Source organism: Chelonia mydas, chromosome 27, assembly GCF_015237465.2.
Source record: "Chelonia mydas isolate rCheMyd1 chromosome 27, rCheMyd1.pri.v2, whole genome shotgun sequence".
Lineage (NCBI taxonomy): Eukaryota > Metazoa > Chordata > Testudines > Cheloniidae > Chelonia > Chelonia mydas.
In genome coordinates this window covers 7690059-7702421 of record NC_057860.1, presented here as the reverse complement: position 1 = coordinate 7702421, position 12363 = coordinate 7690059, and the positions used below count along the sequence as shown (strand labels likewise).

General features: G+C 40.7%; 1 protein-coding gene across 12 annotated transcripts in view; it reads right to left on the bottom strand.

The window, feature by feature from the left end:
- The window catches only part of KANSL1 (KAT8 regulatory NSL complex subunit 1), a 173035-nt gene that overhangs the window by 132534 nt on the left and 28138 nt on the right, over nucleotides 1–12363 (bottom strand). For all 12 annotated transcript variants that reach the window (XM_043536792.1, XM_027824411.3, XM_043536795.1 and 9 more), the window contains one exon: nucleotides 6701–8093. In XM_043536792.1, the coding sequence (XP_043392727.1) occupies nucleotides 6701–8010 (1310 nt within the window). In that variant the 5' untranslated portion in view covers nucleotides 8011–8093. The remainder of the gene's footprint in view (nucleotides 1–6700; nucleotides 8094–12363) is intronic.

Genomic DNA, 12363 nt, shown 5'->3' with positions numbered 1-12363 from the left:
AGCTTCGGACTGGAGTAAGCTCAGCACACAGATCCAGGATCCAAAGTTCGGCAGCCACTACTCATTGCCCCAAACCTGCATTACAGTCAGTGCTCATTTCTCAGGCCCAGAAGCAGTGCTACACGGTCTGCAGCTGCTCAGTGACCAACAACAACCTTGAAATCATCTTCACCAGGTCCTTCAAACTGTCCTTGAAGAAATCATGTCCCCCATTGTTACAGGCACCAGGAGAATATCACATCCTGTATTTGCAAAGCTCATGAGAACAGCACAGAGTTCCGCAGACTCCATGCTTCCATCAGGGATAGCAGACACTGAAAAGTGCTGCGCATGTTTTTGGGAATTCCTAAAAAAAGGTGCAAAAATTATGGAAAATGGATGGCTGTATGGAATGAAGAACGTTGCATACTGGGAACCTGACTCCTTAACTCCTTGCAATTCCTGGGCACTAATTTCTATCCCAAAACACATAATGAAAGTTTCCCAAAAGGCACGGTACTGGAGAGCAGCATATGGCACACTGGGATACCTACCTTCAGTACACTGTACTTTGCATCAATAAGCACTGCTGGTAATTACATGCAGCACCAATGCAAGCAGCCAAGTATGCATGTGACTGAGCAATGCATAAAATTCAGCAGCAATATGTGGACGTAACTTGAATCAACCAGAGTTTGTACTGTAGACATGGCTTAAGAGATCCTCACATAGTGCCAGAGCACGGGATTCCAGGCTGTGCACAGCCTTGGTAGATAGTAGTGCTTGTTAGAGATCCTCCTTTAGAAGCTGCACAGACTGGACAGTGACTCCCAAAAAGCTCTGAATGACTAATTTTATTTTGAACTCTGGAAGCAAGAGAAATTGCAGCCCACTGGTTCAGACAGGTGGGCTTCAGCAGGGCAGAAAAGCAGCACAACTTCAGAGTTTAAATTAAAAGCAACTCTGCACTGGGTCTCCCACTCCATATTTACAGCTTTTGACAGGACAAATGAAGACTTGCATAGCTTAAAGAAAATCCAGATATGCACAGGAGATGAGCCATAACCATAACTTCTTCTAGTAAGCAACATATTTATGAAAATGGCAATCTGGAAACCAATTCTCACCTTGAAAACTAGAACCCTTAGGAAAAATTAAGCAGTAATTACAGACTGGTAATTTGTACAAGACAAAAAGGGGACATTTCAGTATGTTTGCACCAAACTATCTTTATTCAAGGATCTGTGCAAAGCTCTGCTTGCTTGTATAATTATAATAAGCTTGTTTTGAAGAATATTTTAAGAGTTCTTTTAGACATCCCAGTTTCTGCAGAGACTGAAAAGAAAAAAAAAAAATTCACTTACCTTCCTGCAGGATTCTCACACCTAGGACTCGAGTCTCCAACACAAACAAGGCTCAAGAGCTGTGCCCTACTGATATGCAGTCAGTCACTAGTACCTCAATGACCCCAAACATTCCACCAGTTCCTTTCAAGAGAAGGAAGCAAGAGTTTTGCTAAACATTTCACTACATTTACACTATTTTCATTTAAAAAAAAGATAGAGGAGTCCATTATTCCAGATCAGGAATGGCTACGCAAGCACCCTGAAAGCAAACCCAGAACAAACCCCCTCAAACTCTGAAGGGTAGAGAATAGGCAAGTGAGAATCCTATTTGAGAATATTGTCAGAAGCAGTATTATAAGGTCAGCAATTCCCCAGCAAAATCACCATCTGTGCAGGATTCCCCCCCACTACAGAAATGGAATAGACAAGCTTCAGGGAAGTTCCTAGTAAAGTAATTGCACACATTTCCACATAGTGATGACATATGAGGCTAGAACCAAAACAGAATAGGTAGAAGAAACTAAAAACTTTGCAAAAACAGAATGAAAATGTGTGGCAGTTTTTAAACTAAGGGCTAGGGAAAGCCGACAAGTGCAGAGGAGCACATGGTACGGACAGAGGCATCCCTTAGGGGAAGATCTACTGATGGAGATTCTCTATGTCCTAGTAAAGAGGAAAGAATGGAAGATGATAAAATAATGGTAAGATCTGATGAGAAACAGTCAAATGAAAAAAAAGAGTCCCATCCAATTACATCATATAATGGCAGACAGCTAAAAAGTGACAAGTTTTTAAAGTGCTTATATACCAATGCTAGAAATCTAAATAATAAGATGGGTGAACTAGAGCGTCTCGTATTAAATGAGGATATTGATATAATAGGCATCACAGAAACTTGGTGGAATGAAGATAATCAATGGGCCACAGTAGTACCAGGGTACAAAATATATCAGAACGATGGAACAGGTCATGCTGGCGGGTGAGTGGCACTATATGTGAAAGAAAGCGTAAAATCAAATGAAGTAAAAATCTTAAGTGAACCAAACTGTACCACGGGATCTCAATGGACAGTAATTCCATGCTCGAACAATAAGAATATAGCAGTAGGCGATAGATTAGCGACCACCTGACCAGGAGGGCTTTAGCAACTGTGAAATGCTCAGGGAGATTAGAGAGGCTATAAAAATAAAAGACTCAATAATAATACTAGGGAGTTTCCAACTATCCCCATATTGGCTGGGTACGTCACCTCAGGACGGGATGAAGAGAGAAAGTTTCTTAACACCTTAAATGACTGCTTCTTGGAGCAGCTAGTCCTGGAACCCACCAGAGGCAATTCTTGAATTAGTTCTAAATGCAGCACAGGATCTAGTCCAAAAGGTGAATATAGCTAGAATGCTTGGTAAATTTTAATTATATTATGGTCACTATTAATACCCCTGTGGTGGGAAAAATACTACAGCAGTCCAACACTGTAGCATTTAATTTCAGAAGGGGGACTACACAAAAATGAGGTACAGTGCCAAAACTGAAATCCCTGCAAGCTGCATGGAAACTTTTTTTAAAAAAAAGATACCATAATAGAGGCTCAACTCAAATAAAAAAAATAATAATAATAATAGAAAGAAAAGGAGGACTTGTGGCACAAGGACAGCTGTAGCTCACGAAAGCTTATGCTCAAATAAATGTGTTAGTCTCTAAGGTGCCACAAGTCCTCCTTTTCTTTTTGCGGATACAGACTAACACGGCTGCTACTCTGAAACCAATAATAATAGAGTAAGAACAAAAAAAAGAAGCAGCAGCAGCAAGAGGCAAAGAGGCATCCTTTAAAAAGTAGAAGTTAAATCCTAGGGAGGAAAAGAGAAAGGAGCATAAACTCTGCCAAATGAAGTGTAAAAATATAATTAGGAAGGCCAAAAACGAATTTGAAGACCAGCTAGCCAAAAACTCAAAAAACAAAAACAAAAATGTTTAAAGTACATCAGAAACAGGAAGCCTGTGGGCCACTGAACTACTGAGATGTTAAAGGAGCACTCAAAGGACGATAAGGCCATTGCGGAGAAACTAAATTCATTCTTTGCATTGGTCTTCACAGCTGAGGATGTGAGGGAAATTCCCAAACCTGAACCATTCTTTTTACATGACAAATCTGAGGAACTGTCCCAGATTGAGGTGTCATTAGAGAAGGTTTTGGAACAAACTGATAAACTAAACAGTAATAAGACATCAGGACCAGATGGTATTCACCCAAAAGGTCTGAAGAAATTCAAATGTGAAACTGCAGAACTACTAACTGTATCTTGTGTACCAAATGACTGAAGGATAGCTAATGTGATGCCAGGATCACTTCTTTATAAAAATTGGCAATTACAGGCCAGTAAGTGTGACTTCAGTACCAGGCAAACTGGTTGAAACTGTAGTAAAGAAAAAAAAACGTCAGACACATAGATGAACGTAATTTGTTGGGGAAGAGTCAACATGGTTTCTGTAAAAGGAAATCATGCCTCACCAATCTACTAGAATTCTCTGAGGGGATCAACAAGCATGCGGACAAGGGGGATCCAGTAGATATAACATACTTTAATTTTCAGAAAGCCTTTGACTAGGTGCCTCACCAAAGGTTAAGCAAAGTAAGCCGTCACGGGAGAAGAGGGAAGGTCCTCTCGTGGACTGGTAACTGGTTAAAAGTTAGGAAACAAAGGGTAGGAATAAATGGTCAGTTTTTAGAATGGAGAGAGGTATAAATAGTGGGGTCCTCCCGGGGTCTGTACTGGGACTAGTCCTAACCAACATATTCATAAATGATCTGGAAAAAGGGGTAAACAGTGAGGTGGCAAAATTTGCCGATGATACAAAACTACTCAAGGTAGTTAAGTCCCAAGCAGACCACGAAGAGCTACAAAAAGCTCTCAAAACTGGGTGAGACTGGGCAACAAAATGGCAGATGAAATTAAATGTTGATAAATGCGAAGTAATGCTTACTGGAAACAATCCCACCTATACATATAAAATGATGGGGTCTAAATCAGCTGTTACCACTCAAGAAAGATCTTAGAATCATTGTGGATAGTTCTCTGGGGAAAAAAAAAAAAAACACACACACACAAAAAAAACACTCAATGTGCAGCCGCAGTCAAAAAAGCGAACAGAACGTTGGGAATCTTTAAGAAAGGGATAGATAATAAGACAGAAAATATCATATTGCCTCTATATAAATCTATGGTACACCCACATCTTGAATACTCCATGAAGATGTGGTCGCCCCATCTCAAAAAAGATATATTGGACTTGGAAAAGGTTCAGAAAAGGGCAACAAAAATTATTAGGGGTCTGGAATGGCTTCTGTAGGAGGAGATATTAATAAGACTGGGACTTTTCAGCTTGGCAAAGAGACGACTAAGGGGGGATATGATAGAGGTCTATAAAGTCATAACTGGTGTGGAGAAAAAAAAGAGTGTTATTTACGCTTTCTCATAACACAAGAGCCAAAGGTCACCAAGTGAAAAATAATAGGCAGCAGGTTTAAAACAAAACAAAAGGAAGTATTGCTTCACGCTACACACAGTCAACCTGTGGAACTCTTTGCCAGAGGATGTTGTGAAGGCCAAGACTATAGCAGGGTTCAAAAAAGAACTAGATAAATTCATGGAGGATAGGTCCATCAATGGCTATTAGCCAGGATGGGCAGGGATGGTGTCCCTAGCCTTGGTTTTGCCAGAAGCTGGGAATGGGCAACAGGGGATGGATCACTTGATGATTACCTGGTCTGTTCATTCCCTCTGGGGCACCTGGCATTGGCCACTGTCAGAAGACAGGACACTGGGCTAGATGGACCTTTGCTCTGACCCAATATGGCCATTCTTATGTTCTTATAGATGTCAGCAGAAAGTATGCACAGAGACCAGGTTACAATATAGCCTTTGGGAAAAAGAAAAGGAGTACTTGTGGCACCTTAGAGACTAAAAAATGATGAAGTGAGCTGTAGCTCACGAAAGCTTATGCTCAAATAAATGTGTTAGCCTCTAAGGTGCCACAAGTCCTCCTTTTCTTTTTGTGGATACAGACTAACACGGCTACTACTCTGAAACCTGTCAATATAGCCTTTGTTATCTGGTTAGTACCTTATCGTTACAATCAGCAATCACTTGAATGGGAAAATGTTAACCTTTAGGAAAACCACTACTTTGTCCCTACTGTCTCCTCCTTCTGTACTCCTTCCCTGTCCCACCCCATTTTTTCCTTCAACAGTTCCCAATCCCTCCCATCTGCTTAAATTGCCAGCAATGACTACAGTTAATGTCCACATTAACTATACAGCCTTACAACATGTTGACAGCCAACGAGATTAACATGGAACAGGTGAGTTCAGAGCTCTCAAGAGCTATTGTTTCAGGCTGTCTACAACAATACATCAGTTTATACTTTTCACATATTTTCGGGCTAAATGTTTTCCTTTAAAAAAAACAAAAACCAAAACCCAGATTCTGCAGAACCTGAATACACTATGTCAGATACATAAATACATCATCCTGGCTAAGAATGTGAAGAGCGAGATCTCCATTGCTACAATAGAATACTTCAGTTTGAAGGGGCAGATCCAACCCAAGAGCAATTTTAGACAAAAAAGTTACACACCAACTGCAGTACTGGATTTGAAGTATCTAGATGCCCTAACTAGTCATAGTTCCCTAACTTCATGAAGCGTCCTTCAATTAGATCCCAAATGTCAGTAGTTCTCAACCTTCCCAGACTACTGTACCCCTTTCAGGATGCTGATTTGTCTTGCATACAGCAAGTTTCACCTTACTTAAAAACTTGCTTACAAAATCAGACATAAAAATACAAAGAAGTGTCACTGTTACTGAAAAATTGCTTACTGTCTCATTTTTACCATATACTTGTAAAATAAATCATAACCCCCAGGTTGAGAAACACTGATATAGTATATAGAGCAAGATAAATAAATCATTGTCTGTATGAAGTTTTAGTTGATACTGACTTTGCTAGCGCTTTTCATGTAGCCTTTGTAAAATTAGGCTAATATTTAGATGAGCTGATGTACCCCCTGCAAGATCTCTGCATACTTCCACTGGTACGTGTACCCCTGGTTGAGAACCACTGTCATATGTCATGTAATACTGTACATACAGTTGTACATTATAAAAATTATAAGCTACACTCCCTGTAATAATTAAGACAGGATTATGCAGTTCAAGCAAGCCAAACTTCACGCACACTAATACTGCCTCTTCCTTCTATGAAACGGTCTTAATCAAAGATGATCCTTCAAAATACAGATGGTGCACTTTTCTATCCCCTTCCGCCTTACCCCTCCTCGACCCAATAGAATTAGGCAAAGTTTCAGCATTACTCACAGTGGTACATGATGCTGTTCTGGTTCTGCTTTGGTCAGTTCCTCCTCCTCAATGTCAGATTCCCCTCCTGAGCTGCTGTCAGTGACATCCGAATCAAATGCTTGCTCACTGGATCTCAAATTGGCCATCCCACTGGCTGTAAACCTCTCCAGTTCCTCTGAAACAGAGTCACTCTTCAGGAAGCTGCTTAGTCCTTCTGACGTACATGTTTCACTTGCAGCTTTCCTCAAGGCCGCTTCTGCCTTGCGGGTGAGCATCAGCTGGCTCCGATGCCTTAGAGAGTCCAAGTTTGGCAGTTTGCTCAGAGTCTCCTCCAAGAAGCCACCCAGCTGTTGCTGGATGTGTCTCTCTACCTGCTTGGCCTGCACCACCTGCAGGCGTTTCTGCAGCCTGCGAGCACGGTTCTCAATGTCTGCCTGCCGCCGTAGCAGTGCCTTTGTCCTCAAATCAGAGTCCATGGCACTGAAGAGACCAGCCGACAGAGGAGACTTCTGCTCCTCTGTCTTGCCGCTCCCAAAATCAGAACGTGCATCTACACCAGACGACAATCTATTCTCTCCACTGCCTCCTTCAATCACCCGCTGCTGCTCTGCAGAATTAAGGGACAATTTGTTTGCAGTGCTATTATTGCTAAATGGAGTTGTGTGCTCAGCATCAAGGCTTCTGTGTGGAAGAGTGCAATTGGTCAAACCCGTCTTCAAGTCCCCTGATTCAGAACCCCCTGCAGCGTTAGAGTCAACACCCTGGAGGGTGGCTGAGAGGGGAACACGCTTCCCACCATTAAGTGAACTGGAGTTTTCATGGTCTGAGTTGGTACTTTTAGCCAATTTCTTGGCCAAGCCATTCACAGGTGCTTGTGGAAGAGGTGGCTGACCACTAGTACTCATGTTTTTTAGATTTTCCAAAGAAAACTCTAACACTGGTTGTCTCCCCAACAGATCGTTTGTTTTCAAGAAGGACTGAGATAAGAGAGAATGAGGTTTAAGAACTGTCTGCTTGTTGAAGACTCCTTGCAACTTCAAAGGGTCTTTTGAAGAAACAGATGTTACATCCGAGCAGAGATAAGAGGCCACCAGTGGCTGCAGCTTGCCCAGCTCCTCCTTGGTAGGGTTATTACGGAAATCTACACTGGGATCCTCTGCAGCAATGGCTTTCCTTTTGGTGCCGTTGGCAGTGAGAAGAATGTTGTTGGCGTTGCCGTTGTTCTCGGCACTGCCAGGTGACAAGGTGGAGGACGGGGGAGCCAGTTTGAACCGGATGTGGTGAGCTTCAGCTGCTGCGTCAGTGAGAGCGGGCGCCATCGCAGCCATTCAGCACAGAGAGACGGGAAATCCAGCCTCTCCCAGTGCCGAGGCCAGCTCCACTGCCTCTTACTGCCTCGCCTGAGGACAGCCTAAAAAAGAAAGCAAAGTCACTGAATCAGATAAATAGTAAACAAAATGCTGATGAGTCATCTGAGACACAGGCCTAGGCCCAGGGTCTGTAATACTGCAATATAACAGAAGCAAGCATGAACTAGTGAACTGAACGCAAAACTAGCAGTCAGAAAAACCGACGTCCCAGTGCTGGTTCTGAAACACCAATTTGCAATGAGAACTTTTTGGCAAGTCACTTTCGTCCAGTGCCTCAGTTTCCACATCTGCAAAACTGAGACAAGACCAGACTTCAGGAGAAGTTACAAGGCCATGCTTTTGTTTTCTAGAACTTTCATCTCTCCCCCTTTGAACATTCAGCAGCTCTCCATGTTTGCCTAATTTTGTTCCTATTCAAATCAATAATACAACTATTGATTTCAGTGAGAGCAAAATTAGGCCAACATTGAGCACTTTTTAAAAATAATTCCAGTAGTGGTCAGTATACTTCAGAAATTCCAAGTCATCATCCTAGCACCTAGAGATTCCCCAAAACGCTAGGCATTACTTACACACACACACAAAAACAAAAAGAGATAATCCGGGCCCAAAGAGTTTCCAGTGTAAACAGACTAGTATCTCAATTTTACACTTTAACTAAGGCACAAAGGTTAAGTAGCTTGCCCCCAAGTTCACACAGGAAGTCTGTGGCAGAGCTGAGAACTGAATCCACATCTCCCACGTCCCAGTCCAGTGCCTTAACCACAAGACCATACTACTTCTAAATTCCTAAGAAATCTGCATGGAGAAAATCACACCCAAAGAGTACTGAAACATCCTCCTCTCACCCCAAACAACTTAACTGCCTTATATACCTCTCTCACCATACATCAGTATCACAAACCCCCAACAGATTGTTTGTGCTATGTCTACACTACAGCTTCCACCATGACTTCTACTGATGAGGCTGCATCAGTGGTAAATTGCTGCTTAAGTTGGCTAGCATAGGTGGACATGGCTTTGGGTGGAATAAGTCTCCACCCACACTGACTCCCAGTGGTTAGAAAAAAGAAAGAAGAAGAAGAAGAAGAAGAAGAAGAAAAAAAAAGACACACACATTCCTATCTAGCAAAACAACGCCAGTGGCTTTCTTGGAAACCTTGTAAAGTTAGATCCTTTCAGGTTTCATCCACTTGGGAACTAGCTGTGTTCCAAACTCAAAGATTTAAACGAAATACTAAAAATAGTTTAGGCTGTCCAAAGTTTTCCCCTGCTACTACAGGATGCATACTGAAACCAGTTGTTTACTTGGTCTCTCCCTTTCCTAAATTCTTGGTGCATGACAGTTTCATCTCTACCCACCTTGATAGAGTATTTCCCCACTTAGCAATAAAAATCACTATCACTGAAACATTCAACTCACAATAGAAAATGAGTTAAGTAAAATGTCAGTCACTCTTTTGTTAATGATCTTGCAGTTTTTCCTAAGACTGACAGAAGTTTCAGATCAACTAGCCATTTACTTAATGATTAAGATTTGTCAGCACTATTACATATTTTTGAAAGTGCAAGACTATTCTAACAACTTAGCTGATCTTTTATAGCTCTTCCTTTATCTTCCATTTGTTTTTATGTTGCAGATATACATGTCACTGCTTTTCTATTGTATTTTAATACTTATTAACATTAAGAGCAAAAGTGAAAAGTTCAGAGCAATCCTAAATCAAAATATTTGTATCTGATAAACGAATCCCTCAGTTGTACATCAGTTTACATTAAATAATTGTTATAATTACAATGGAAGCCACCCATAACGAACAAGGAATAATGATGTTAAAAGTATTTTAAAATCCCCATGTCTGTACCTGTTACTGATTTCATTTTAGATTAATATTAAGGTTTTTTGGCGTTTGCTTTCCCTCTGCCCCCATTTATGCTTTTTTAGATTTACTCATCTAGAGCTAAAATTAGTTTTGTTAATAGCCTGTTTCTGATTTGCTTTCTAGTTCTGCTATATAGAAGTATGCTGCAGTGTTTACATTATACAAACTGCTGGGAAGTTTTATTCCCTTAAAAATAACCTTTCCCTGTAAACGGAGAAAAACCAGAGAAAGACAAGGTGTGTGAGGTAGTATTTTTTTATTAGACTAATTTCTATTAGTGGAAGAGACTAGCTTTTGAGCTAAAAGATATTACCTCACCCACACTGTGTCTCTAGTCTCCTGGGACCAACATGGCGACAAATATTGAAAACAAACAAAAAAAAAAAAAATCAAATATTTCTATTGATGTCAAGGATTTGGAGAGAAGGGGTGGTTCTCCTTTAAGACAAGCCCAACTCTAGAGCCTAAATTAAACGGACTTTAAACTCCATTTGTGTTGAATACCTAGCTCTTATATAGTGCTTTACATCAATACCTCTCAAAGCACTTTACAAAGGATTGACCTCTATCGCCACCATTTCACAGAGGCACTGAGGGAAGCAACTTGCCCAAGGTCACGCAACTGACCAGTGGCAGAGCTGGGACCAGAACCCAGGCCTCCTGAGTTCCAGTCCACTGCTCTATCCACCTAGAATAAAAAAGTCCTTCAGGATTTGTGTATACAGGGCTTAGTATTTGTTTCCTGTGTAGTTTGCTTACCCAGTATGAACGGAGCCTATTTCACCTTTTTTTATAAATGTGCAATACAGTATGTATTGGCAATGCCTAGCTGTGTTCTTAAACCCATACTAAACCATGCTGAAAAACAGATTTCAATAAACATAATTTCACTGCCTACATACAGGGCCAAATGCTTTCAATGCATTCAATGTGCAGATTACAATTCCAGTTGTAGCAAATACTCCACTTGTAGTAAGGATGGGCTGTGGATAGAAAAAGCAGCTTCACTACAGAAGGCTTCTTTCTATTAAATTCCCTACCAAGGCTTTCACTGATGAGACTTGAATATTTAGATCAGCTGTTTATTCATAAGCACTGCTGTCAAAAGCATTCACTCACACTTCTGCTTTTCAGTTTCCCTAAAAAGTAGGTACACTAATCTAACTGGGCCCCATTACTGTAGCATCTGAAAGCCTGATTTTGGTATCAACCTATATACAGACTTAACATCTTTCAGAGATCTTTTAGTTTATATGGGGGGAAAAAAAAGAAAAGAAAAGAACGACGACTGGGTCCTAACCTGGGAATCCAAGGCTCTGTGTACACACAAACTTGCACTAGTTTAAGTTCAATAAGGGTAAATACCTGCATGGATGCTTACTTTGTATTAAGAGTAATGTGACTTTGTACATTTTAAACCTGTTCCTAATCAATTTAATTGAAACCAAAATAAACCTAGTTAACACAGAAATATGAGTGTTCACATATTTAAATCCAATGGGGGGGGGAGGGAAGAGAAATCACAAATTAAACTAATGCATATCTGTTTAGACAAGCCCTAGGTTTACTTCAGCTTTACAGGAGGAATGGAAAGAAGAGGGATGGAACTTTAAGAGTTACAAAATGTTTCCAAATTCTCCTTGTTCAGTAAATACTCTTTCCATTCTTTGTTCCACTGATTTAAGAGGCCTCCAATTTCTCTTAAAGGTAATCTGCAAAAGTTTTATTTTAATCCAATTATTCTTTTGCAAAATTTCCAACGAGCAAAAGCAATAGCTAATAGGAGTTATTAGTGATATCTCTGAAACAAAAATTTCAGGCAACATTTCTCTCCTTAAAGATGACCTTCAAGGGAAAAAAAGGGTGGTTGTGCCTTGAGGGGGCGGAGCTCCTGCCTCTGAGTTCTGGAGTATCAAACCTCTTCTTCCTTGTTCTTGCTGGCTGATGATAAAACAGAGGTAGGTGCTCTCAGTCCTCAACTAAAGGGGTGAAAGCACTTACATACAGAGATCTTTGCCCCTAACTTTCTCAGATGTTCACACTCCCTCCTCCTGTGCCAAAACAAAACGAAACACAGTGACTCGAAGTCCCTCTCCTCAAAATGTTCAAGTTATACTCTTGTAGTATTTGCAATGTCATAATCCTAATAGTTCTCAAGCCCTCCAGTGTCTTCCAGGAAAGACTAGATAAGGCCCAAATTAGCCAATTTTAAAAAACAAAAAAAACAAACAAAAACAACCAAGACCTTTATACATCGCGATCTTCTTGTCTCCTTCAGAAGGCCAATTTTTTGGCCTGCAGAGGGTACAATAAAAATTCTTAGTAGTCCAGGTTGCAGATATCACGGTTTCTCTGCCACTGAGTCACATTACTAGTATTATATATACAACTGAAAGAACCATTAAGGAACAAATTCATTTTTAAAAAC